Raw genomic sequence first — 27,949 nt, forward strand, 5'->3', positions numbered from 1 at the left:
GTAGGCAGTGTCCTGATGTGATCTCACATGGCCTTAGGCTGCCTCATCTGCATGTTCAGGCTGGTTGGAGCCCCTACTGACTCTCTATTGAAATAACCTCCCCTATTTATGTTCTATCTGCATACATGCCTGCACAACAGAAGAAGCCATCAGATCCCATTACAGATGCAGATGCTTGTGAGCCACCATGTAGGTCCTGAGAATTGAATTCAGGACCTCAAGAAGAGAGGTTGATGCTTTTTTAAAAAAAGATTTATTTATTTTATGTATATGAGTATACTGTAGCTGTGCTGATGGTTCTGAGTCATCATGTGGTTGCTGGGAATTTGAATTCAGGACCTCTGCTCGTTCAGGTTGGCCAAGGCCAGTGCTTTTAACTGCTGAGCCACCTCTCCAGCTCCAGGTTAATTTTCATATTCTCTCTCTCAGGTTTTTTTTAAAGATGGCCAGTGCTACCTATCCTGCTGAGCTCCATAGGTGAGCTTACAGGCTCACCAGAGACTAGCTGGCAGGACACACAGGGTACAGAGTTCATCCCAACAGAACCACATGGGGGTCAGCAGTAGCAGCAGCAGCAGTTTCACAGCCTTGGGAAGGCAGCAGGCAGTGATGAGGCATCACAGAGACTTAGGACAGGCAGCAGGTAGCACAGGTGGCATAGGTGGCATAGATTGTATAGGTGGCACAGGTGGTACAGGTAGTAGGCACCACAGGTGGTACAGATGGCATAGGTGGCTGGGACTGGGGAAGGCCTGGATGGAGAAGAGAACAGACCTTTAGTGGCATACAGTCACATATGGACACATTACAGTCTTGGACACACATGTATAGTTAAGCACACATTTACACTCACACATGCACAAATTCTAAGCCCCATATGTGCGCACACACACATACACACACTGAAAGAGAAAATGTCCTTTATGACCTTGCTTCTGTCAGTTATCTGACCCCATCTGTGGATCATGAGAAGACACTCCCGGTGTTCAGCCTCCCTTCAAACCCTTTCCTAACCCTATGAGAAGTGGGATCTTTGTGGGTATGTAAGGATTCTCATGCAGGGAGAACTTCTGGACCCCTGGAACTTTGAGATCTCATATGCAGAAACAGGAAGTGATGGAACTTGGTAGACTCCAAATGGCCCCAGGGGAGATGGGAGCCCAGACTCAGCAGGAGCTGGAACAGGTATAATTAGCCATGAGGCTGAGGGCAAACAAATCAGGAACACGGACAATAGCAAAGCTAACCTGGGAGGTCAGAGGAAGCAAACAAGGAAGACCAGATGCACTCTGGGTAGTTGGAACACTGAGCTGGGTATAAAAGCCACCCTGGGAAGGAGCTTCAGACATCCTCACCTTCCTCCAAACCAGCCAGCCTCTACCATGTGTCACACCAGCTGCTCTTCAGGGTGCCAGCCATCCTGCTGTGTGTCCAGTTCCTGCCAGCCATCCTGTTGTGTGTCTAGTCCCTGCCAGGCATCCTGCTTTGTGTCCAGCCCCTGTCAGCCATCCTGCTGTGTGTCTAGCCCCTGCCAGTCAGCATGCTGCAGGCCTGCTATATGCATTCCTGTTAGATACCAGGCCTGCTGTGTGCCTGTGAGCTGCAGGCCCACTGTGTGCATGGCTCCCTCCTGCCAGTCTTCTGTGTGTGTGCCTGTGAGCTGCCGGCCTGTCTGTGTGACCTCCTCCTGTCAGTCATCTGGATGCTGCCAGCCCTCCTGCCCCACTCTGGTCTGCAAGCCTGTCACCTTTTGCAACCCCTCTTGCTGTTGATCAGGCTCTCCAAACCAGCTTCTGCCAGATGGGACACACCTGCTGTCTCACAACCTGTTCAACTTGACCTCAGGTTTAGAGTTCGCACCAGGTGGGAACCCTACCTGTCCCATCCCGAACCTTGGAGGAGAGCAGACTCCAGAAGCAGGATCTGTATCTGCTGACCTCTCATGGATGTCCTGGCTGCAGGGACCTTCTCTAACCCTGTTTACCAAATAAACTAATTTTTTAGTTTAGCTGCACATGTCTGTCCTGTTTCATGCCTACCTTCCTGGCTCCTCTTGAATCATGAAGAATGTAAAGTTAATCAATGGTCTCTATGATCCTTGGGAGATGAGGTAGGGTGGAGGACATGGCCTGATTAAATGGGTGTCTTTGGGTCCCTGATATTCCTGTGCCCAGGGGCCCGCAGCATTGGATTTACTCTTTCATAGCTGCATCCTCTTCCCCCACCCCCTTAGCCCCTCTTTTCCAGTACAATGCCCATATCCACTGCAGACATTCCGATTATCCCTGGTTGATTTTTCTCTCTGGTGCGGTCTTGTAACGCTGTGTTCTTGGTGACTTTTCCCTACAGGGCACTTCTAAAATGTTTGACTCTTAGTTACATAACATGATTGATTGATCCTGTAACACCTTCCCTTCGGAGGTTCACACACACACATCTTTAATTGACAGGTGATCAACTATAATGTAGCAAACACACATCATTTGCAACTTAGAAGCCAGAGAGCATAGTTACATTCTGTTGACTTCCTGGGGCAGTGGCTGCTGCGGTCACGTGATCATCGCTCATCTGCCAATGAGGAGAGTTGTGTCTGTGCTCTGTGTGCCTCAGATGTGTACTTTGGAGGTCAAATCTTCCTCAATGGAGTCTAAGCTGAGGGTTATCTCCTCTGTGTAGCGCTGGTGATAGATCTCACATTTCTGATATGCAACCTCATCTCTGGTCTCCTGCAGACTGTTATGAGCAATCACATGGAGGTACCCAGGGATGGCACCTGCTGTGACTGTAACTTCTTTCTGCCCTGTCCCTTCCAGAGCTCTCACTGCTGCCTGTCCTGGATGATAGCTGTTTTCTTTATGCTGCAGTGTGGGTAAGGGAAGCAAGCAGAAAAAAGTGGTTTATGACACAGCAGCCAAGATGGTCTGTGACCAGTGTGTGGTGTAAATATGAGTCTTGAATAAACCTAGGCCAGACATGGAACCAGCCCCCCTTGTTCTCCATATCACTGAGGTTCTAGACACAGAAAACAAACAAACAAAAGCCCCTCCCCCCATTATTCTTTGCCAGAATATATACATATAACCTCGAGTCTAGTTTCTGGAGGTGTCCCTGTTCCCATCTGAAACCTCCTGGGCTCAAGCTTCCTATCTGACTTTCCACTGGCATCCTTGTCTTCTGAGATCCTGCCAGAGCTCCCCTTAAAGCGCTGCTTACAGCTTTCTAGATCTCCTATAACCCCCTCTCTGAACTCATCCTGCCCACGACCCTGTGACAAAGGCCTAAAAATCCCACAGACAAAATTAGCCACAGCGACTTCTCCTAGCACTTTCTGCATTAATTTTGCATTGCTGTGGGGAGTTACCCAACATGACAGTAAAGGAGGAAGGACGTATCCTGGCTCATGGTGTCAGGGTGTTTAGTCCTTCTCAGTGGAGCAGAGCTGGAAGTTAATCAGAAATGGGAATGCTAACCCTCCGCTGACTTCCTCCTTTGTCTGTTTTACTCTCCCAGGTTCTCAGTGTGGGTTGGCCTTTGCGTCATTCAAGTAGGATCTACCTTCTCTGTTCATCCTTCATCAAAGCCCCTCACAGATGTGCCTTGAGACATGCCTCAGTCTCTGAGGTGATTCTCAACTCAGTAAAGTTGACAGCAGAGATGAGTCTCCAAACCTTCCCTTACTGGCATGAACCCCGAGGCTAGTCCCAGGCTCCTTCTATGGCTTGCATGCACCCCAAGGAATAAGTTCCAGGAAGCAAGTACAGAACATGAGAAAACAGGGATGGGGGTGTGTTGTAGTAAAAAGTTAATCTTGGTTGGAGGGTTTCTACCCCGCCTTGATCATTCAGTTCCCAGATAGAAGACACACAATATTTTTATTTTTAATAAGCCTTTAGTGTGCTAGAGCTGGGCAGGTATCTACCCTCTAAGCTACTATAATCTACTTCCCCATCAGTAACCCCCAATTACAACTTGCCATGTTTCATCTGGGATGCTCTTAACTCCAATTGGCCAGCCCTCATGGCCATGTTTTCATGACTCACTTACCCCATGGTGTCTTCTCCTCTCTCCATCTTCTCCTCTCCTCTTGTGGACTCCTCTTCAGATGCCCAAGCCTGAGAACTGAAACCCCACCTACCTCTCTTTAATTAAGGACCACAGTCATATAACATCACTTTGTGTACATGAGTATTCTCTCGTCTCTGAGGCAACCAGAGTCAGTATTTAGCTTTACAATACAACCTACCAAACCTCAACAGAAGTGAGAGTTGGACATTTTAATGGGGAGAATCAATTCTCCATAAAGCCATAAGCAAGGGGGAAAAAAAAAGCAAGAAGATTTAGGGCGACACCTCTGCCCAACCATGCAGGAGTTTCAGGAAGAGATGTGACTCTTCCTAATTCAACAGGATCATGATGGAGTGTTGGCCTGGAGGGATAGCTCTCACCTGGGCTTTGGAGGTAACCAGAGAAACAGGTCCAGTATTTGAAGTATTCGACAGTGGGGATTAATAGAATGTAGTGATACCTCAGGGGAGGATCCTGAAGATCAGGGTGGGACAAGAAGCTTGGTGCAGGGCAGCTTATGTGTGTGATGGGCCTGAGGCTCACTGTCCTGGAGAATCCTGGCATGTGTCAGTGAGGCTTGCTTATAGATGGCGGCCACACAGGGGCTGTCCCATCGGAGGTACACATGGACTTCAATGGCAGTAGAGAGCCTCATTGTCCTGATTTGGGTAGAAGGTAATAGGGGCATAGCACAGAGAAGCAAGGTGGGCTGACAAACAGCACGTTGGTACATGTTGGTTGGGTCCCAGTGGGGCTGAGACAGAAGAAGGGACAAGTTTCTAGAGGGCATTTCTTGAGTGGCATGTGGCCACACGTGGTAATGTAGGCATGTATAGGCACCTCACACTCAGACACACATAAGAAGCCCAGAGTCTGACACTTTGGGCACACTGTGATGACAATCTTCATTGTCACCTTTACCAGACTTAGAACCTTCTAAGGGACACATCTCTGGGCTTATCTGTGTAGGTATCCAGAAGAGGAAAGGTCCACTGTTGTTTGGTTTCAGGCCCAGAACAAGGGGCTGAAGTGCATATTTTTACACACCAAAGCAGACCTGGTGTTTAGGTTCTCCCAGTGTAAGGCCCCTGATGCTGGGCCTCCGCTCAAGTCCCGGGATGAGCTGGCCAGCACCCCAGTGTCCCGAGAGAAAACCACACCTGATGCAAACTGCAAGAGGTTTTATTATCAGCTAGCTGAGGACGGGAAGTCCCTCCACTGTGCAGGGCAGGGGAGTTCGACCCTGAGTGGTGACAGTAGGGGGTTTTTAACAGCTAGCTGAGGAATTGGGAGGAGTTGGGAGGAGNTGGGAGGAGCTGGGAGGAGAGTTGGGAGGAGTTGGGAGGAGAGTTGGCTACAGCTCCTTTCTGGTGAGGGGGGGAGTGAGCTGCAGCCTCCTCTCCAGCGTTTATCTCCATGTCCTTGGCACAGGAAGGCAGGCATCTCCGGTTGTACAGTATAGAAACAAAAAGATCTTTTGCTGGCTATAGAGAACAAAGAGCTTCTTTCTAGCTGTATTTTTAAAGATCAGGGAAAACAAGCTTGGGGAACATTTAGGGGCTTTACCTTCCAGGAAGAAACGCTCTAAGTCGGGGTCTCACACCAGCATCCCTCAGTTCCTACCTGGCATAACCTGCTCCCAATCCTGAATTTTCCAGGCTAGGAACTGGGCTGCCCTTCTCCCAGAAGCTCCTCCATATATAATCCAGACATTTTGGTCTTTCTTTCCGATTTCTGCTTCTCTGTCTGCATGCAAGCTCCTTTCTCTCTTTCTCTATCCCTCCCTTACCCACCCTCACACCCTTCCCCCTTTTCCCATAGCAACTTCTCTGTCCTTGGTCCTTGGGGCCAGTGAACTCTCCCACCCAAGAGCAGCTTCACCATAAACCTGTCTTTAATATAATCTAACCTGGCTTAAGTTGGCTCATTTCACCAATGGTGGAGAAATAACCTAGCACCCATTACTTTTCTGACCAGAAGAATTTATTGAAGGGTGAGTTTATTTTGGTTTACAGTTCCAGAGGGCTAAATGTCTATCAGGCAGGAAAACATGGCAGCAGGCAGGCTTGGTGACAGGAGCAGGCACCTGAGAGCTCACGCCTTCAAATGCAAGCATGAAACAGAGACAACACATTGGAAGTGGCACAAGGCTTTTAGACTTGTCAAGCCTGCCCCAGTGACGCACGTCCTCCAACAAAGCTGTGCTTCCTCATAATCTCTCTGAATAGCGCCACCCACCGGAGACCAAGCGTCAAATGCCTGAGCCTGTGCGGGAGCTGTTTCTGCTGTTTTCACCGAAGCATCTTGTCTCAGTCACCAGAAAACACTAAAGCAGAGAATGAATATGCAAAGAAGATCAGCTATGTTCTAGGTTGTTGGGACACAGGGCCATGAATAAAGGCCACCCCCCACCCACCCACCTCGGAAGGAACTCCAGGCATTTCCACCCTTCTCCAGCACCAACCAGTTAAATCCTACCATCCAGTGCATGGTCCTTTGGAGCCGATTAGCAACAGGACTGAAGAAGCTATGAGCTAGCACAGCCCTCAAACGCTGTATGCAGAGTTGACTGGAACTTTCTATGGGAGTGAGAACAGAATTCCAGTAAAAGGCAGACACAAAAGTCTGCTCATGTGGCTTCAGAGCAGAATAAGCCTCATCGGGAACTGTGCTACAAACCATTTGTGGTAGAGGCTGGCAAACAAAACAAAACAAAAACAAACAAAACAAACAAACAACCCACAAAACAAACAAACAAACAAACCTAACTGTTTTCTGCCCACATCCAAATAAAACTCTAATAAAATGGAATTTAAAAGTCATGGGCTAGTGCATTTGGAAGGAGAAAACCTGAACAGGAGATTTACCAAAGGGCTTCCCTGTTCCAAAACTGCCTAGGGAATTTACCCCCAGGTTCTCCCACCAAGGCACACAGAGATCTTGGCAGCTGTGGCAGAATGAGGCTATACTACATCATGTGCAGATAACATGGTAAATTGTCACATGTCACATAGACTTGCAAAAATACAGGAGTTGCGGGCTTTACAAAGGCTCAGCACAAAGTTCCAGAAAGCCTCTAAGGCTGCAGGGTTGGACTCCCCAGGTCTACTGAAAAATTGTTCTGTGAAGTTGTCAAGGTGAAACCTAAACTTCAATAGAGATTCCAGGGTGTGGAAGATGTACGGACTCCGGGTTATCCACCAACAAGAGCTCCAGACACAGAGTGGAACCTGTCCAGAGAGAGAGAGGCTCCATGCAGTGCAAAACGCAGAGGTTGAGGGATGGGAGGGCTCCAAGTTGTTGGAGCCCAGATGTGTCCATTGTGAACCCCAGATGCCAGATACTGAGCTTCAGGATTTGGTGTTTGCTCTTTTTGCCCTAGTACCTTCTCCAGGATCTCGGAGGAGATGTAATTAGCCACAGAGCTGAGGGTAAACAAAAGCAAAAACATATACAACAGCTAAGCTAGCAGTGGAGACAGAGCAGGAAGCAAACAAGAAGCCCAGCAGCGTTCTGGGTGGTTGAGTCAATGTGGCAGGTATAAAGGATGCCCCGGGAAAGAGTCCCAAACATCCCCAACCTTCTCCAGACTGCCAACCTCCACCATGTGTCACACCAGCTGCTCCTCAGGCTGCCAGCCATCCTGCTGTGTGTCCAGCTCCTGCCAGCCATCCTGCTGTGTGTCCAGCTCCTGCCAGCCATCCTGCTGTGTGTCCAGCCCCTGCCAGCCATCCTGCTGTGTGTCTAGCCCCTGCCAGTCAGCATGCTGCAAGCCTGCTATATGCATTCCTGTTAGATACCAGGTAGCCTGCTGTGTGCCTGTGAGCTGCAGGCCCACTGTGTGCATGGCCCCCTCCTGCCAGTCCTCTGTGTGTGTGCCAGTGAGCTGCCGACCTGTCTGTGTGACCTCCTCCTGCCAGTCATCTGGATGCTGCCAGCCCTCCTGCCCTACCCTGGTCTGCAGGCCTGTTACCTGCAGTAACCCCTCCTGCTGCTGATCAGTGTCTCCAAACCACCTGCCTCCACTGAAGATGGATACTTTGTCCTATCCAATCCTATTCTTGACCATGGATTCAGCAAGAGGCAGTTGCAAAACATGCCCACTGCACCCTGGAACTGGGGAGAGAATACAAAAGAATGAACCAGATCCCGTACCCTGGCCTTCTTTGAAGGATGTACTGGATGCAGGGTTCTTCTCTAAATAACCCATGTGCCAAATAAAGCAGCTTTTGAAGTCAGCCTCCTGTGTCTGTCCTGCTTCCCGACTCTTTTTTTTTTTTTTGGATTTTCGAGACAGGGTTTCTCTGTGTAGCCCTGGCTGTCCTGGAACTCACTTTGTAGACCAGGCTGGCCTCGAACTCAGAAATCCGCCTGCCTCTGCCTCCCGAGTGCTGGGATTAAAGGGGTGCGCCACCACGCCCGGCTTGCTTCCCGACTCTTGCTGAGCAGAAGGGACTCAGGACCAGTGCTTTCTGTGATCCAGCCTCACATGGCTGCGGAGATGGAACAGGGTGGGGGACATGGTCTGGTGAAGTAGGCAGGTCCCTGCTGTAACCCTGGAGAATGTGGCCCCTGCCAGAGACTCACTGTCTCTTGTGGTGCCATCCTCCTGTCTCAGTATGCCTGCAGTAGTGGGTACTCAGTTCGTCTCTGGTCTCTCAGTTTTCTCTCTGGTGCCATCTTGTCATGTTGAGTCCTGGTGCCTTTTTCCCACAGGGCACTTCCCAAGTGTTTGAATCTTAGTTACACAGCGTGATTGGCCCTGTCACACTTTCCTTTCAGCCCACCTTTAATTGACAGGTGATCAACTATGACGTAGCAAACACACATCATTTGCAACTTAGAAGCCAGAGAGCATAGTTACATTCTGTTGACTTCCTGGGGCAGTGGCTGCTGCGGTCACGTGGCCATTGCTCATCTGCCAATGAGGAGAGTTGTGTCTGTGCTATGTGTGCCTCAGACGTGTACTTTGGAGGTCAAGTCCTCCTCAATGGAGTCTAAGCTGGGGGTTATTTCCTCTGTGCAGCGTTGGTGACAGTCACCCGTTTCCCATATGCACCCTTAATTATGTTCTCATAGAGGGTGAGGTGGGAAGTTCTTGGGCAGGCTCCCAGGGATGTGCATGCCTTTGGCTGGCAGGGTCTGCTGTGCCTGTGGCTCTGTCCTGCCCCTTCCCTCCCACAGTTCTCACAGCTGCCTGCCCTGAATTATGGTGCTGTTTCTATTATGTTGCAGACTGGTGATGAGAAGCAAGCAGGAAAAAAAAATGATCTAAGAATCAGTAGCCAAGATGGTCTGTAACCAGTGTGTCATTTAAATTGGGGCTTTATACAACTGAGCCAGAACTGGGGCAGATGTTAGGGGCTCGCTGTCCTGAAGGTGCACACACAGTTACACATACCTTCCCTCCAACGCACATACCTATCCCTTCAACACACATATGTGGATACATAGAAACTGGATACCCACAGCCCTGTGCACACAAACATGTGCATAGGGGCAGCTATACTTATGCCCAACCTCTCACTTACATACATGCACTTCTATAACACATGTGTGTACTCACAAATTGTCCTCATACTTGAGGACAGTGTCCCTGAGTCTTCATACCGTATACACTCACACATATTGGTATCGGTAGTGAGGGTTTTGGTTTCTGCTCTTCTTTCTTCTTCTTTCTTTTTCTTTCTTCTTCTTTCTTCTCCTCCTCCTCCTTCTTCTCCTCCCCCACTCCTTCTAGATTTATTTATTTGTTATTTATTTGAGTACACTGTATTTGTTAGACACGCCAGAAGAGGGCATCAGATCCCATGCAGATGGCTGTGAGTCACCATGTGGTTGCTGGGAATTGAACTCATGCCTTCTGGAAGAGCAATCAGTGCTCTTAACTGCTGAGCCATCTCTCCAGCGAGTTTTGGTTTCTTTAAAAACACAGTTTTATATGAATATGTTTGTGTTTTGATCCCAGGTGTGGGATATGCAGGTGCTGTACTTTGTCCACAGCTGTTAACTATGATTGTCTCATGCTCTTGGGGGTGGGGAGCATGATTTTTGCCAGCTGCTGGTAGTCCACAGCTGTTAACTATGATAGTTTCGTGCTCTGGTGAAGGCGGGTGGCATGATTTTTGCCAGCTGCAGATAGTTTAATCCTGGGCACTCTGCAGAGGGCATTAACTGTGAGAACCCTGAGGGGGCCTGTGGCTGCTGCTGTTTCCCCACTGCTCTTGTGTTTGCTATTGCTGGATTGCTGGATATTCTGACAATGAAGATTAGCCCGCCGTGAGGAACCGGGCAACCCTAACCAGCAGGAAGTAGTCTATAGACGTCTATGCCCCCTTCCTCTCTAACCTTCTTTCTCTCCTACCAAGTGTTAGGGGGCTGGAAGGGATTAGGGTGAAATAAGGCCCAGAAGGGAGGTAGAGGTATAAGAACCCAATAAAATAATAAACACACCAACAGGCATCTGCTCTCCCCACCCCACCCCCAGCAGGTGAACCTGATTCAGACATGAGAGGTTCAGGGCCCCTGAGACCCGCCTCTGCCCAGCTCAGTGTACAGGGTAGAGCCTTCATCAAATGGCCACCTTCTTCCCCACCAAGAACCCTCAGGCCTCTTCCATATTGTGCCAAGATAGAAGTACTCCCCAAAGGACAGCTTCAAGGGAACAGAATAAAGCAGAAAGGGAGTGTAGTTTTTCAGAGCAAGGAAAGGAAGACAAAGGAACCGCTGGCATGGCCGGCAAGAGTCTGAGTAGTGACTGTGGAACTTGAGGGCATGGTCTGGATGGTGAGGAGCCAGCAGGGGGCGCTACATTGTTCCATGGTGGGGTTGGCTACAGGTGTGAGAGGTGGCCTGGGTTGAGGCTGTCAAGGCTAGGTGGATGAACACTCCTCTGCCTTCCCCTTCACTTCTAAACACTTCACTGTCCCATTTGGATGGGGGTCTGAGAATGTCTGTGGCCCTCGCTGGTCTGTGCAGTGACCCTGGTCCTGCATGTGTTGCTGCTGTGCCTTATCTTCCCAGTAGTGCCAACCCTGACCTGGGGTTTCTTGAGCCCTGTCCTTGCAATATGGTGGCTGTGACTTGTATATTGTGCCTCTGAAGGGCCCTGAGGCTGTGTTTCTGCTGAGTCCCTTCTTCTGTCCAGCCTTCATCCCCAGAGCTTTATGTCCCCCAGTGTACCCAGCTCTTCATCCAGACAGCTCACATTCTGCCCTTAGATAGACACAGCACTGAGGCGCATGCGTGCACATGACACAGGGGTTCTCCTGGATCTTGTCAGGGTTCCTAACTGACCAGAGCAGTTGGTGTGAAGCTCTATAAAGATGGGGATATTAGCAGCCAAGCCAGGACCCCTCAGTCTGTGAGAGGAGCCAGTGATAGATCACCAGTGGGGGAGTGGCCAGGACCCCTCAGTCTGTGAGAGGAGCCAGTGATAGATCACCAGTGGGGGAGTGGGTTATGGAAAGCAGTTTAATGAAAGGGAAAGAAAGGTTCATTTATTTAACCAGACTGTTCCTTACCTGCTGGCTGCCCAAGTAATGACAGTGAGACTTACCTTTATTTATGTAGCTTGGGCCGACTAGCTCATATAATCTAATTAACCCACTTGTTCTCATCTGTGTTCTGCCATGTGGCTGTTCCTTCCTCCATATCTGGCTTGTGAATCTCCCAGCTCTGACTTTTTTTTCCCTAAAGATATTTAGACTCTAAAGAGTACAGTGTAGCTGTAGTCACAGACGGTTGTGAGCCATCATGTGGTTGCTGGGAGTTGAACTCAGGACCTCTCTGCTCGTTCCGAGCCCAAAGATTTATTTATTGTTATATGTAAGTACACTGTAGTTGTCTTCAGACACACCAGAAGAGGGCGTCAGCTCTCATTACGGATGAGTTGTGAGCCACCATGGGATTTGACCTTCGGAAGAGCAGTCAGTGGTCTTAACCACTGAGCTATCTCTCCAGCCCCCTAGCTCTGACTCTTTCCTAGTTCCTGTCTCTACCCGGATATTCAGCCTTTCCTCTCCTGCTTTGCTATAGGCTGTTTAGCTCTCTATTAAACCAATCAGAAGGTGATGGAGAGGATGTTTACGAAACACGGAGACCGGCGATGGTTCATACAAATAACAATATCAGCGTTCAGCCTGCACTCAGGTCTCTGCAGGCTCAGAAATACAGCCTTTACCCAGTGCACAAAACATTTTCCCAACACAAAAAACGCCCATTACTTAGACATATTAAGGTCCTGCGTTCTGTCTGGGCTCTGTCACGAGTACTCAGCTCTGTTTTTGGAGCACTAGGCAGTGCAAGCCAACCTGTGGACAAGGAGCCAATGAAAGTTTATTATAAAACAGGTAAATTAGCCTGATGTTAGCATAAAAGATTTGAAGCAAACATTAAAAAAAATCTGTCTTTTACCTGGAGAGTCTAATCTATTTATGTTTATTGTAATTGCTGATGTATTTGAATTTACTTCAGATTTCCTTTGCTCTGTCTTTCTGCACTCCCTTCCAAAAAACTACATTTGTGTGTGTGTGTATGTGTGTGTGTGTATGCATGTTTGTATCTGTGCACATGTATTGTGTATGTGCTGGTGGGTATGTATAGCTATGTGTGTATATACACATGCTACATGTGCATAGGTCAGAGGACACCTTAAAGGAGTTGGGTCTCATCTACCAGGTGAGTCCTAGGGTTTGAACTCAGGTTGTCAGGCTTGGTGGCAAGCTCTTTTCTTCAACAAGCCATCCTGCCTGCCCCCTATACATCCTGCACAATCCTTTCCACCTGAATTTATATTGATGCCATCTTTTTCTAATTTCAATTTCTGCCTTGGGTCAGAATCTCATGAGCATTCATTCCTTCTAATGAGCTGTAAGATTTCAGCTGGAGCCTTTGTGTGATCTGGGCCAATGATCTCTGTTCTTATAGAGAAGATCAGGTGGCCTCTTCCACTTACCTGCAGTATTTGTCTAGGGCTCTAACTTGACCCATCTGGTGCCAACTTCTGAAGCCGTGTTCTTTTGGCTCTTGAAATCTTCCTCTTGACATCTTCACAGATGTCTGTTGAGTTTCCTTTGGTGTATCTGTCTCTGGCAGAGGCCCCTTCTCTTTCCTGAAGGAAATGAGAGTTGCTGAGAGCACAGACTATGTCCTGTGAGCTATACATGATTCCAGAAGTTCTGCTTATGCCTGCTCCTGCTGCTGCCCCCTCTGTCCACGTCCTCTTGGGGCAAGCATACCCCCTGACTGCTGTGAGCACCCTCCTCTGCAGAGTGTTCTTAACTTTCACAGAACCCTTTCTACAGCTCCCTCAGGTGGCTCCATTTCTCTCTTTGTAGCATCCTTGGCCCTGAAACCCTTTCTGATGGTGTGTGTCGGCTGACATTGACGTGTCAGGCTCTATCATGTCATTTTGAAGGATACCTTCAGTTTTACAGGCTTCTCCTTCAGGAGTTAGTGCGTGTGTTTCCCATCCTATGTCTGATGAGATCCTTGCCTTTGTTTCTGTGTTCATAGCATGTGGTTTAATCTGTGTGTCCACGACTTTCTCATCACTTTTGTGTTTTGGCAGTCACATATTGAACAAAGTGTGTCTAGCCATGTTTTGGTTTGGTTTCCTTTGAGGAAGATGTAGCCTACTTTGGGGTGTTGTGGCATGTCGTCCTCTAAGGATGACACAGCAGTTGCCATCTTGAGACCAGAGCAGCTATAATTACTTGTATGAGACCTTTACAAGATTGGGACAGTGGAGGACTCACAGGACGATTCTTGAGACTGCCTTCCTCCTAGGCTGTGTAAGCAGTTAACTATTGCTAAGAGGGAGACTCTTTCATAGTGTAGTTGCCCACTGGTTGCTCCTGCTTCTCAGGTAACCTCAGAAAACTCACTGCTTCACCAAGCTGGCCTGGGCAAGATAATTGCTTTGGTTTGTCATTAGGGTTCTGCCTAAGGACAGGTAGACACTCACATCACCCAAGAAAAGTCACATTAAAGGGGTTCTCTGTGTTTTATGAATTTTTATTTTTGTGAAATCTTTCTTAGAAGTTATTTCTTTGTCTCTTTCTTCTGTCCAGTTCCTTGTCTCCTCTTTGGTCCTCTCTGCCTAGCTCCTTTCCTCTTCTCCCTCTCCCCTTCCCCTCCTGTCCCTTTATTCTCTTCCCTTCTTGTGCCCCCTTCTTCCTCCCCACCATCTCCTCTCCTCTTCTCTCTCCCCTCTTCCCCTCCTTCCCCTTCTTCCCCTCTCCTCTCCTCTCCTCTCCTCTCCTCTCCTCTCCTCTCNAGAGAGAGAGAGAGAGAGAGAGAGAGAGAGAGAGAGAGAGAGAGAGTTCGGCGTTGGATGTCTCCCTCCATAACTCTTCATCATATTTTCCTTTATTTTTAAAGTTCTTTTAAAATTTCCCTACAAATATTTTGATCATATTCTCCCTTTCCCTCAACTTTGTCAAGATCCACCCACCTTCCAATGTACCCAGGAAAGAAATCATTTTTGTCTAAATATTTGTAGATAAGTAGTTATTCACTGAAGCATGGCTGACTTTCCAGGGGATATACTCTTAGAACTATTAGAACTGTCTCTCTGTGTGACTGTCTCCCCTCCCCTCCCCTCCACTCCACTCTCCTCCCCTTCCCTCTTCTCTCTTCCCCTCCCCTCTTCTCTCTCTCTCTTTTCCTTCTTCTTCTTCTTCTTCTTCTTCTTCTTCTTCTTCTTCTTCTTCTTCTTCTTCCTCTCCTCCCCTCTCCTCTCCTCCCCTCTCCTCTCCTCCCCTCTCCTCTCTGTGACACTGCTTGTTATCAGGCTTATTAAAGGTCAGAGCCTGAGCCCTGGTAGCCCCAATAATTCAGATGTGGCTGTCCATCCTCATGGACCTATGAAACAAACAATTAATAATAGAAATCAGGAAAAGGAGACTGATTCAATGTGGCCACACTGGAAAGAAGGACAAAGAGATCCAGATACTGCTTCCTCTCCCCAGTCCATCTTCCGGGTCCTGATATGACCCAGTACGGTTTAGATAGAAGACAAGTGGTATACATAATTAAGCAGTTCTGATCAAAGTGGTCTTGCCTATAGTGGCACACTATCATTATCCCAGCTCCAGCCTGACTTAGAAGATGGTATGATAGGTTGTTCCTATGAGCTCCCTTCTTGGGAGACAAGTTCCCGACTGTCTGGCCCCAGGCTTTAGCCATTTATTTTCTAACTAGAGACTCCCAGGGAATTCCAGTTTCCTTGGGCATCTTGTTTCCACAGGCCAGAGAGCTAAAGTGAGACATAAGCGTCGCTTAGAATGTTCTTGCTCCTTCTGGGCACGCTAATTACACACCTCCATCCACAAATGATGATCCAGCTTCCCAGAGTGCCTTGGCATTTTGTCTTTGTCTCCTTCTGCCCTGACTATGTTTCTCTTTGTATGTACATGTTGACTACTTCTATCTGACCTGTCTTCCCATCCAGTGACCCCACCTTTGGCTACATCAAGTATATCCTTGAATTTATGAAGGAGTTCATCTTTCTTGGCTTTGATTGTATTTATTTGACTCTTAGTTTCAAGTCCTCATCTGTTCACGCACAAGTAACATTTTAACACACTGATGCGAGATATTTTAGAGTTACACGCCTGTGTCGGTTTTGAATCTGGTTTTTGCTTTGCTCTGTTTTTCTGACAATGGGTTGGGATGATTGGGGTTTTCCTTGCTTTCTTTTGGACCCCTCACACTCTGATTGGATTGAACTGCTGTGAAAACAACAGAGAGACTCTCATCTCAGCAGATTTCGTCAGTCCTCCCTGTGTGGGTGGCTATTACAATGTTTATCTTCTTTGTAACAAAAATTTCAGATTTCTGTGATTCTCTTCCCAGTGGCTTGGGCTTGGGTGCTGGGAAGCTCAGTGGTGTTACCCCACACCGGTTTCCAGGTGTCCTGCACCAGATACCTGGTCACTCACTCCGTTCTTGATTCTCATCTTCCTGGGGAGGCTGATGGGCTCACTGGGATTCCAGTGAGGCCCTCTGGGTTTCATAACTAATGGACTTTTCCACACCTTTTGCTCATGCTGGGCCAGCAAAGTCTCTTGGTTCTTTGGTGCTGTTGTGAGTTTGAGGTAGAACTAGTTCTCTTGTTCTTGCCTGTTGTGGCTATACTTTAAGGTACTTCATGGGCTTTGGGGTCCAGGCCTGTTTTCCACCCCAACCCACAGGATGACTCAATTTTCTTCTGTTTTTCCATTGTAAGTCTCAGGAAGTGAGATAGCTGCTTCAGCCCACTCCTCATACCAAGGTCACGCCTCCTCAGTGCAGCAGAGAAAAGGGCTCTCTGAGGAGTGGCTGCTGTCCTGAATATAGTTAGGAATCTTCAAGGAAAGAACAGTCAAAAGTATATGGAGGGATTAGAAAGATGACTCAACAGTTGCTCTGTTGAGACCTAGTTGCTCTTTCAGAGGACCTGGTCCAGATTCCCAGCACCCACATGGTGGCTTACAACCTCTGTAACTCCAATTACAAGAAATCAGGCACCCTCTACTGGGTTTATGTGGTACACAGACATACATGTAAGCAGAACACTGATAAACATAAAATAAAAGTTATTCTTTTATTTTAAAAAAAGTATATAGGCACTTGGGTGACAGAGGCAGGCAAATGTGAGTTCAAGGTCAGCCCAGTATACATAGTGAACTCTAGTCTAGGCTGCAGAGTGAGAACTTGTCTCAATCTCCATCTTGAAGAAAATGTGTTATAAAAAGAGCACAAGCTGTATGGAAAGCAATTTATTTGGCTCAAAGAGGAGAGAGAGAGAGAGAGAGAGAGAGAGAGAGAGAGAGAGAGAGAGAGAGAGAGAGAGAGNAGAGAGAGAGAGAGAGAGAGAGAGAGAGAGAGAGAGAGAGAGAACGTGAGTCAGGACATCCCTGGGAGTTGGACAGGGGCAGTGAGAAACTGGATTATTCTACACTGGCTCTCCATCATTCCAGAGTGGGTTGGACATGCTTCCCACCTGCTTCAAAGAGGACAGGTGTCGGGAGGGGACAGATAAGTCCCATCAGACAGCAGCTGGTTTGGAGACACTGGTCAGCAGCAGGAGGGGGTACTACAGGTGACAGGCCTGCAGACCAGGGTGGGGCAGGAGGGCTGGCAGCATCCGGATGACTGGCAAGAGGAGGTCACACAGACTGGCCGGCAGCTCACAGGCACACACACAGAGGACTGGCAAGAGGGGGCCATGCATACAGTGGGCCTGCAGCTCACAGGTACACAGCAGGTCACCTGGCATCTCACAGGAACACATATGGCAGGCCTGCAGCTCAAGGGCACACAGGCTGGCTGGCAGGGGCTAGACACACAGCAAGCTGGCTGGCAGCCTGAGGAACAACTAGTGTGGCACATGGTGGCAGATCCTGGCTGGTCTGGAGGAAGATGGGAATGTCTGGCATGCTTTTCTGGTGTGGCTTTTATACCCAGCCCTATGTTCTAACTACCCAGAATGCAGCTGGCCTTCCTTGTGTTGTTTCTATTACTTGCTCCTCAGTGATTTGTCATTCTGTGATTCGTCTTCCTGAGTTATGGTCTCCATAAACAATTTTGGCTTGAAGCCAACTTAACATAAACAGGATATACTGGTTTGACTTACATGTATTTTATACTGTTGTTTCTTGGGCCATCATTAAGCCCATAGGGACATTGGCTGGATTGAGTGTGGGATCCTGTTCTTTCTCATCTTGTTCTATCAATGAAGGCCTTGAAGTGACACTGTATTTCATCATTATTATTTATTTTGACTCTCCATTGTAAAATGCAAAACTTTAACACAGAGATTGGGAAACTAGGAACTCAGGCCTAAGTTTGTCATACTTTCTATATTTGTAAATAAAGTTTTATTGGCAACAACATGCCTGTGTGCATATGTGTTGCCAGTTGTTGAGTTCAAAACATTTGCTGTCACCCCTTAACATAAAATTAGCTAGCTGCTATAGTTTCTCTTCGGTTGTGATAAAGCACTTGACTAACACAATTTAAAGAAGGAAGGATTTATTTTGGCTTACAGTGCAAGGTACAATTCACCAAGGTGGGGAAATCATGTGAGCAGGAGCTTGAAGCAGCCAGTTTGAGAAAGCAGAGAGGATGAATGCTGTGGCGGCCCAGCCACTTTTTCCACTTATATATTACCCAGGGAATGGCACCTCCAACTGTGGACTTCTCATCTCTCCTTAATTAATGCAATTGAGACAACCCCAAGCAGGCATTCCTAAAGGCTTGTCATGATTCTAGATTTTATCTACTGAATATACTAGCCACTACACTAACAATGTATAACAATGCATGATAATGTATAACAATGTATAACAAAATAACAAGTCTATTGTGTAGTGACTGCCCCAGGGATTCCTTTGTTCCTTCAGTAAATACAACTGTGTGGCTGCAGAAAGCCAGAAAGCTTTACAGCAGTGTAAATGGGTGACTTCCTGCCCTGGTTCCTGGTACTGGATCCCTACAACTGTTGCCAACCCCAGGGCTATGGAAGCTGTTGCTGCCGCCTAGGCCCCCCTATGCAGGTTTTTATGCAGTATGCTCCCTTCTTTCGAGGCCTTCTGTATGCCTAGCCCCTGTGTGCTGGTTCATCTTAATGTCAACTTGACACAAACTAGAGTCATCTGAAAGGAGGGAACCTCAATTGAGAAGATACCTTCATAAGTTTCAGCTGTAGGACATTTTCTTAATTAGTGATTGATGGGGGAGGGTCTAGCCTATTATGGGTGGTTTCATCCTTGAGCAGGTGGTCCTGAGTTCTATACACATTCAGACTGAGCAAGCCAGGGAAACAAACAAGTAAACACTATCCCTCCATCAGCTCCTGCCTCTAGGATCCTGCCCCATTTGAGTTCCTGTCCTGACTTCCTTTGAAGATGAACAGCACTACAGAAATCTCAGCCAAGTAAACCCTTTCCTCCCCAACTTGCTTTTTGGTCATGGTGGTTTCAGTGATAGAAGCCCTAACTAAGACACCCCATCAGGCAGCCTTTCTGTATGCCTGTGAACTGTAGGCCCACTGTGTGTTCCTGGAGCCTGCCATACCCATTCTGCTATGTAGGCTCCTCCAGCCCTTTAGCTTGCTACTGTGACCTGTGACCTCTGTAGCCATTCTGGCTGAGAGATGGGAACAGCCACATAACTGCCTTCCCACCAGGCTGTCCCTTGTGGCTCCGTGTAGACCTCCTAAACCTGAGGGCACTGCCTGCCTACTCTGTAACAAAGCCACTAGGCTACTAGAGCAGCAAGTGAGGCAGACTCCACATCCTTCAGCCCTTGGCTTCTAGCAGCAAAAAACATAATGAGCATCAGTAGGAGGCATCCTATGTCTGTGTACTGCTTCACTTTAGCCTTCCATGCTGCTCAGGACTGTCGCTAGAACCTTAAAAGATGACTCAGATGACTCAGGGCTCAGGTCAGCAGCAGGGTGATCACCATTGAGTGTCACCTCTATCAGAGGCTCTGCCTTACACTGGGCTGTTGTACCCCAGTGGCTCTCATTTTTTCTACTTTGTTCCTGTGGCTGCTTTGGTGAAGTGTGGAGATGGCGGGGGAGGGGTAGATGAGTGGGGGTAGGAGGGGGAGGCATTTGTTAGCATCTTGGGTCCCTGAAGGTAATTATTGGTCTCTGCTTAGCAACAAGCTGGAATCCTAAAATGCCTTCAGCCCAAGAATTTAATTTGAACCTCCAACACTCCTATCCCTCCTCCTCTTTGTAAAGATGAATGAAAACAGCCTTCATTCAGGACTGAATGACAGCCCCTGCTCCTAGAACCTATGCTTGTGTTCTCACAGGCCAAAGGGACTTCAGAGAGGGGGCTGTATCATGGGGTTTGCAAGAACCCAGTGTCACCACAGGCTAGCATCTGAGGGAAGCAGGAGGGTGGCAGGGCACTGAGGGACTGGCTCTGCAGAGCAGGGATAAGTGGGAGTTGAAGCTGAAGAGACCTCAGAACCACTCTTCCCTGGAGCATCCGTCTAAGACCTTGCCAAGCCTGGGCTTAGCTAGGGAGATCCTATGCAAGTGTGTGGCCTCCTCAAGCCGTGCTGTTGGAAGTCTGCAATGCTGGAAGCCACCAAGCCCTTGGTCCTTCTGTAGTTTAGAACACACTTGTCTACCTTGGCCTGGTGTTCCTGGCCTCTGGTCATTGCTAGCTCATCCTGGGGTAGGTAGGAAGACAGGGAAGGTGAGGGGTGAGATAGGTGTTATTTAGAACAGCAGAAAGCCACTGTTTCTTGTTGAGGCTGAAATCCAAGGTCGAGTATTTGAGAGCTGTGTCTTCTAAGGCTGTGCGGTGTTGGGGTTGTAAGGGGAGGGAGCAGCTGCCAGGCCCCAGATCTGATGCTGCTGGTATCAGGGAGCAGTCTATTGGTATGCTGGGAACCAGGAAGTTTGGGGAACAAGAAGGTGAATGAACAGGGCAGAACCAGTGTAGCTCACCTGTGGCAGATGCTCACTGTCTTACTGCTGTGAACAGACACCATGACCAAGGCAACTTTTATAAGGACAACATTTAATTGGGGCTGGCTTACAGGTTCAGAGAGGTTTAGTCCATTATCATCAAGGTGGGAGCATGGCAGCAATCAGGCAGGCATGGTGCAGGAGGAGCTAAGAGTTCTACATCTTATTCCAAAGACAAACAGGAGAAGACTGGTTTCCAGGGAGCTAGGATCAGGGTGTTTTGTTTTGTTTTGTTTTGTTTTGTTTTGTTTTGTTTTGAGACAGNGTTTCTCTGTNTAGCTCTGGCTGTCCTGGAACTCACTCTGTAGACCAGGCTGGCCTCAAACTCAGAAATCTGCCTGCCTCTGCCTCCCAAGTGCTGGGATTAAAGGCGTGCACCACCACTGCCCAGCTAGGATCATGGTCTTAAAGCCCAGGCCCACAATGACACACTTATTCCTAATTGTGCCACTCCCTGGGCTAAGCATATCCAAACCATCACACTCACCAGGAATTTCCATGATAGACTCTCTGTGTGTTATATTCATGTGAATAGTGGGGTAATGCCCTCCCTGGGGTCCTGCTCATCCAACATCCTGCTGGAAGCTCCCTGGCCTGTGCTGTCATCTCCTTGGGGGAGCTCCTGCCCAGTAGAGCCCAACAATGAAACTCCATGCCACTCTCTCACCCCACAGACACCTACCTGACACCCTAGGGACACTCTTCTGGCCATAGAGAATGACTTTGTAAGTGCCAAATGTCCCCAGTGCAGTGATGATGACAGCAGACTCACAGGCCACCCTTAATGCTAAGGTTTGGACGGTAGCCTTGTGAATGTACAACATAAAGTGGTTCCCTTTTCTCAGTTCTCCTTCCCTTCTTCCATGAGTAAAGACAGAATCAACTTCCTGGAGAAAAGATTTATTTTAGTTCATGGTTGCAAAGGTTTTGGTTCGTATTTTTTGGCTCAGCCAATTTGGGACTAGTGGTGGGGACAGTATCATGATAGAGGACAAAGCTATTTACCTCCAGACAGTAATGAGAGAGAAAGTGAGAGAGGGGCAGAGCGGGGAGGGAGAGAGCCCGCATCCGGCCAGAGTTCCTGTGCTCTAGGCAGGCAAACGCAGGAGGACTGCCAGACGCTTTCCATGCAACCCCAGGTGGGCATCTGGCTATATGAAGCCACTGACCCCACATGGCGGGGGGTGGGGGGATGGCGGGGGGTGGACAAGGGGCAGCCCCCAGTACCAGGTTCTCAGTCTCCTACATCCCATGCTGGATACGGCAGAGGAGCTGAGAACAGAATAGGGGCCCCCAGGGTGGCACTAGGCTCCAGAGATAAGGGAAGGGGGGCAGGGGGAGAGAGGGGGCACTGGGTGGTTCCCACGCAGGCGAGTGTCTTTAGTTCAGGCCTTGACGAACAGAGACAATCTATGGTTTTAGAGCTTTATTGTAGAAAGGCAGGGGGAAAGAGAAAAGATGAGAGAGAGAGAGAGAGAGAGAGAGAGCAGCCATGGCCAAGAGGAGAGAAGGGGGAAGGGAAAGAAAGAAAAGGAGATAGAGAGTAAGAAAGGTGAAAGCTTAAGAGAGTGAGGTAAAAAGCTTAGAGAGTGAGGAGGGGCCAAACATCCCCTCTTATAGTGGGATTGTTATCTTGCTGTTGCTAGGTAACTGTGGGGAGGAGTCTAGCCTGAAGGCTTGGGGCATAGTCTACATGACTGTTATCCACCTGCTTCTCCTGTTGGTGCTGTGGGGGCTGTGGGGGCGGTAACTTTGACAGGAGCCAGGGGTCCAGCAGACATGAGGGAATGCCTTCTGTCCCATGTAGGTGGAAATTACCACCCACGGGTACCACAGGGTTCAAGACCTCAGCTCAACTGGAGACCAGGCTGTGTGTGCATAGCTCATTGCCCCACAGGGTGAGGAGGGACCAAGGTTGGAGCTAGCCTATGGACCCTGTCCCCTTCCTCTCTCACTTGCCATACAGTCTTGTGTGCCCTGCCACACACCCTGAAGCAATGACAGATCGCAGTGACAGATCATAGTAGAAACCTCGAGCTCAGGCCAAAGGGCCCTCTGGCTACACTGTTTCTCTCAGGGGCTTTGCCATGCACCAGAAAGCTGAATAGTGCAGCTGGGAGACCTTCCTCCCTGTCCACAGGGGATGACCATTCTCTTCTGAATATTTGAATAACCCAGTGATGGATGCAGGGTGTGAATAATCCCTGCAAAGCAGGAACAGCACACCTTCAAATCTTCCTACTGTGTTCAGCAATTCTCTACTTGGGGTTCTGCTCAACTCTTCCCATGGGGCATTCAGTTGGGGGTAGGATAGACCTTGTCAGTCCCATGGAGGTGTCTCTGCTCCCATCTATCCATGGGTCCTGCTCCACTGTCTTCTGGCTCCACCTCATTCAGTCAGTCTCAGCTGAGAGCTAAGAACACCAGCTTTCCTGGCTGGTCTAATGGCGCTCCTTTGACTCGCTAGTATTGGTGGTCCACTGGCAACCCAGTCTTGTCCTCTGCATCATCACCTTTGGGGGCCCTGCGTCCCTTGATCCTCCTCAGCCAGGCTTTAAAACTCTTGAGGTGGGGGAGAACAGTGTTGTCACAGTAGGGAGTAATCCTCACACTCTGGTGATCTGAGGCATGCTGGATGGAAACCTCTTTCCTGGCCTCCTGACATGGAAGCCCCTGCATCTCCCGCACCCCCACTCCTACCCCACCCCACCCCACCCCAGCTTGTGTTTTCAGGATTCTCAGTCTGCAACCATGCTGACTCTCAGACAGACATCGATGACTTAGGTTTTGTCCCAGTGTGCTGACTTGGCATCAGGGAATCTTTTTGTGTCTGGCTTTCTGGGGCAAGGCAACTAGGGCTAGGGTGGACAGGGTGGGAAGACACAGAAGGCTCCAGAAAATGCACACAGCTCACAGCTACTGACACGAACACTTTATTGAACACAGCAGTGGACCTGTCACATCTGGTGTGGATGCATGGTCACGAGAAGGGGGTGCTATCTGTGTCACAGAGGAATCTGTAGGGGGAGGGGCTGGGTGGCACCTTCAAACCCCATCAGGCAGCAGCTGTGTAGCCCCCAATCCATAGTGAGACAACTCTGGTGGCCCCAGGCATCTTCCAGGGGCTCCTTAGAGTGGAGAATTGCTTAGAAACAAAGATGTAGCCTGCAGAGGCTGAGAGATCCAGTCTGTCAGCAGCTGGACTTCTGGCCACAGCAGGCCTGTCTGGAGCAGGCAGGGCGGCACAGCAGGGACACACTGGAGGTTGGGCCGCGGCAGCTGGGCTGGCAGGAGGAGGCACAGCAAGAGGAGGTGGGCACACAGCAGGCAGGTCTGCACACAGGGCGACACAGCAGGGACAGGCTGGAGCAGGGCTTGCAGCACACAGGCTTGCAGCAGACAGGAGCACAGCAGGAGGGCTGGCAGCAGGAGGAGGAGCCAGAGCAGATGGGTGTGCAGCAGACAGGCTTGCAGCAGACAGGCACACAGCAGGGGGCTTGACAGCATGAGGATTGGCAGCTAGACTGCTGGCAGCATGGTCCAGAGCAGATGGGTGTGCAGCAGACAGGCTTGCAGCAAAGGGTCACACAGCAGGATGGCTGGCATGGGGAGCAGGTGCAGCAAGCTGACTGGCAGCTAGACTGCTGGCAGCATGAAGGTGTGCAGCAGGAAGATTGGCAGCAGGGGCTGGACACACAGCTCACTGGGGTGCAGATGAGGGTCAGGCAGGGGGCTGGGGCACAGCAGCTGGGGACACAGCAGCTTGACTGGCAGCAGCTGGGGGCACAGCAGCTGGACTGGCAGCAGCTTGGCTGGCAGCAGCTAGGGACACAGCAGCTGGACTGGCAGCAGCTGGGGGCACAGCAGCAGGGCTCACAGCAGCTCTCTGGGCAGTCGTCTACCTGCCAGGAGGAGTCAGTACAAGAATCACAGGAGCCGGGCAGGCAGACCCGGCTGTCGTAGCTCAGGTCACTGGAGCAGACAGACATGGTGGAGGTGGCCATGGCAGGCAGGTGTGGTAGGAGCTGTGAGTGTGTGAGCTTGTGTGAGTGTGAGGTGCTGGCTGTTAGCTTTTATACCTCCCTGAGCTTGTGTTGTCCTGGTGAGAATCTTCTCGGGCTTTCCTTCCTGCTTGCTGGAGCCCCCCTTATTAGTGCAGTGAGCAAGCCTAACCTGTGATTGTGTTTGTTTTGACTGTGCAGAAGGCCTGGAAAACACTTGAGGCCACTTCCCCCTGTGAGGTTTTAGAGGTGAGCAGGGCTTCATGGAAACAGGTATTTGTTATCCTGTGTTTGAGTGATGGGGACCTGTTGTCGTTAATTTTTATTGCTGTTTAAAACAAGAAAAATGGAAAACACATGCCTTCCATAGTACAACTCATTCAGAGGCGTATGGGCAGGTCGTCTGTCCCTCTCCAAATGCTAGCGAGATGCCAAGTCTTACACGGCACAAGGTACACAGAGGCTTGCTGGTAGGAAGCTGTGTGTGCTCCCCGAACCACCTGTGCTTTGTCGTGGAGTTTGGCATCTTCTATGGTGCCTGATTTCTCCTGAGATACTCAGCATTTCCAGTGAGACTCTGAGCTTTTTCTATTGTTATCTTTCTGTCGTTCCACGGCCAGAGATTCCACACCTGCAATGGTCACAATTCAGAAGCTCCTGGTCTACCTACCCCTGACCCCACCCCGCCATGATAGGATAGTCTGGCTGGGTTTAGAATTCTGGGTTTGTACCCAGGTGGTGGCTCACACCTTTAATCCCAGCACTGGGGAGGCAGAGGCAGGAGGATCTCTGAGTTCGAGGCCAGCCTGATCTACAGAGCAAGCTCCAGGACGGCCAGGGCCACACAGAGAAACCCTATCTCAAAAAACAAACAAGCAAGCAAAAATTCTAGGTCTTGAACCAATGTCCCTCAAGACACAGGTGGCAATACTTATTCTGGTGCCCATGTTACTGAGCAGAGGCAAGCGGAGTTTCTCCAGTTCGCCTCCTGCCTTTCAACCTCTGTCTGTTGTTTCCTTCCTGAATGCTGGGCTTGTTCTAGAATGCCTGTGTCTGAGCTAGGTGTTGCTTTGTTGACTATGAATTCTTTCAGTATGACCTCTCTTCTCAGGATTACCTTAAAAACCATTTCTCCTTCCATGGCTTTTCCTCCCAAGCTCTAGACATGGTGTAAGCCTTCAGCGTGTCTCTATCCCTTGTTTTCCTCAGTTTTATCTTTTCATACCCTTCCTTGTGAGATTGTCTTGGTTTTATTTCCAGACACATTCTGCCTCTAGAGAGTCATCTTAACTCTCTATGAAAATTAAGATCCTATGGACACACCAGGTACTCCACTCCCAGTGTGGCCTCAATGAGACTCATCTGCCATTTCCTGTCTGGATCAGTCTCTAAAGCCACCATGACAGATCTGTGTATCCTGTAGCTAGCTGTGCAGAGAGGGCTGGCTTCCCTTGTGTGGTATGGCTGGGTGTTCTCTCAGGTTGCTGGGAGCAGCAGGGATATACCTGCATTTTTTAAAATTCCTCTTTTTTCTTTTGGAGACAGTAGCTCCTATAGTCCAGGATAGCCTCACTATGTAAGCCAAGGTTTTCCCTGAACTCTTGATCCTCTTGCCTCCATATCCCAGAAGTGTGTCACCACCCTGGGCTTATGAGTGGATGCGTCTTCTGGTGAACTCATTTCTTTCTAGAACCTTGTATGTCTTCTGTGGTCAATCCTACTCCCCACCCCCACTTCCAATTCCCAGCGTCTTGATGGTTTGTTTCTTCAGCTCTGGTCTCACAAATCTTTTCAGCTTTTCATCTTAGTCTGAGTCTCCTGTTCATTCCCAGGACTCCATCCTCCCTGGCTCCTGATGTTGGCTCATGCCTTCCCTACCCTGGTTTCCAGCTTTCCTGATCTGTGTCTTAGCCCCCCTGCACTTCTGCACCACCCCCCAACCAGTCCCCTGCACATCTCCCCTTCAGCCTCACCACACTACACCCATCCTGCAGCCTATTGGCAAGCACCCTCACCTGCGGGCTTCTGCTTTACTTTCTAAGAACTCTGGGTGTCTACCTTCCCTCTCCCCTACCTTCCCTCTCCCTTTCTCCTTCCCTGTCTTCATTCTCTAGGAGAGCATCCTGCTCTTAGTTCACAACCTCCCTCATCTATTGATTTCACTTTCCAGAGCTGGAAAACTGCAAAATGAAAAATTGCAGAAATAAATGAGGCCGGCTTGAGGTTTGGTCTGTTGCTATGTATCATCATAATAATACCGGCCCCCAAGATCTGGTTGCCTCGGAGATGAGAAGATCCTCATGTACACCAAGTGATGCTATGTGACCTTGCTCTGTAATTTAAAACTATAAAAAGATGTAGCCACAAGCGGCCACGAGAGGCCACGGGTCACTGGGCTCCAGAAAGGAAAGCTGGGGGTGGATGGGAGGGACAGCAAGAGAAATAATGGAGCCAAGACAAGGTTCTCAGATCAAGGCTCAACTTTAATTCTTGAGTCTGAATTTCTAAAAGGGGGAAACCCATCCCCCACCTTGTCAGGCTCTCATTGGGAAGAAAAGCTCAGCTGCTCAGGAGGTAGTGGCTTCTTGCAGAAAGCTGCAGATATGGCAGGACAATAGACTTTACCTAGGTCAGAAGACTCCACCCTAGGTGGGCTAGCCAACTGTGACAAAACAAGGTCTGATTCATCCCACTCAAGGCTGGGGAGAGGACACAAAAAATGCTGATAGTCTATAGCTGGGTAGAGGAGAGGTAGGTGAGGTTTTGGTTCCCAGGTTTGGGTCTGAGGCAGGACCATGGGAAGGGAGAGAGAAGGTGAAGAATGGAGAAGATGCCGTGGGGTAGATGAGTCATGAAAACATGGCCATGAGGGCTGGCCAATTGGAGTAAGAGCAGCCCGGACAGAACATGATAAATTATATCCCAGGGTTATTGATAGAAAAGTAGGCAAAAATAGCTTAGAGGGTAGATATCTTCTCAGCTCTAGTGCTTTAAAAGCTTAAAGTCTTATTATGAATATAAAATTTTTATGTCTTTTGTCTGAGAACGGAATGATCTAATGCAGTGTAGAAACCTCCAATTTGAAATTAAATATTTACTACAACAGCAGACTTTATTTATTTATTTATTTATTTATTTTTGCTACTAAGACTATTTTATTTTTTTTTCCTTTTTTAATTAGGTATTTTCCTCATTTACATTTCCAATGCTATCCCAAAAGTCCCCCATACCCTACCCACCCACTCCCCTACCCACCCACTCCCACATTTTGGCCCTGGCACTCCCCTGTACTGGGACATATAAAGTTTGCATGTCCAATGGGCCTCTTTCCAGTGATGGCCGACTAGGCCATCTTTTGATACATATGCAGCTAGAGACAAGAGCTCCGGGGTACTGGTTAGTT

At 49.0% G+C, this 27,949-nt stretch overlaps 5 protein-coding genes across 8 annotated transcripts in view; 3 read left to right on the top strand and 2 right to left on the bottom strand.

The window, feature by feature from the left end:
* The window catches only part of Tspear (thrombospondin type laminin G domain and EAR repeats), a 190,985-nt gene that overhangs the window by 34,827 nt on the left and 128,209 nt on the right, over positions 1-27,949 (top strand). The window lies entirely within an intron of this gene.
* Positions 1,383-1,772, top strand: LOC110303477 (keratin-associated protein 12-1-like). Its single transcript, XM_021174581.1, has 2 exons — positions 1,383-1,487; positions 1,581-1,772. The coding sequence occupies exons 1-2, from the start codon at positions 1,383-1,385 to the stop codon at positions 1,770-1,772; spliced, it is 297 nt and encodes a 98-aa protein (XP_021030240.1).
* Positions 7,671-8,063, top strand: LOC110303476 (keratin-associated protein 12-1). Of its 2 annotated transcripts, XM_021174579.1 has the most exons (2): positions 7,671-7,770; positions 7,873-8,063. In XM_021174579.1, exons 1-2 carry the CDS (start codon positions 7,671-7,673, stop codon positions 8,061-8,063), a joined length of 291 nt encoding a protein of 96 aa, XP_021030238.1. The 2 variants fall into 2 exon arrangements, with proteins under 2 accessions (XP_021030238.1, XP_021030237.1); XM_021174578.1 differs by having other exon boundaries at positions 7,671-8,063.
* On the bottom strand, positions 17,128-17,442 carry LOC110303482 (keratin-associated protein 12-1-like). The gene has a single exon (XM_021174588.1). It carries the CDS (start codon positions 17,440-17,442, stop codon positions 17,128-17,130), a length of 315 nt encoding a protein of 104 aa, XP_021030247.1.
* LOC110303467 (keratin-associated protein 10-12-like) lies at positions 23,737-24,549 on the bottom strand. 3 transcript variants are annotated; one of them, XM_021174563.1, is made up of 2 exons: positions 24,399-24,549; positions 23,737-24,278 (listed from the first exon to the last, which is right to left on the bottom strand). In XM_021174563.1, exons 1-2 carry the CDS (start codon positions 24,547-24,549, stop codon positions 23,737-23,739), a joined length of 693 nt encoding a protein of 230 aa, XP_021030222.1. The 3 variants fall into 3 exon arrangements, with proteins under 3 accessions (XP_021030222.1, XP_021030221.1, XP_021030220.1); XM_021174562.1 differs by having other exon boundaries at positions 23,737-24,312; positions 24,376-24,549; XM_021174561.1 differs by having other exon boundaries at positions 23,737-24,549.

Source organism: Mus caroli, chromosome 10 (assembly GCF_900094665.2).
Source record: "Mus caroli chromosome 10, CAROLI_EIJ_v1.1, whole genome shotgun sequence".
In the NCBI taxonomy this organism is placed as follows: Eukaryota; Metazoa; Chordata; class Mammalia; order Rodentia; family Muridae; genus Mus; species Mus caroli.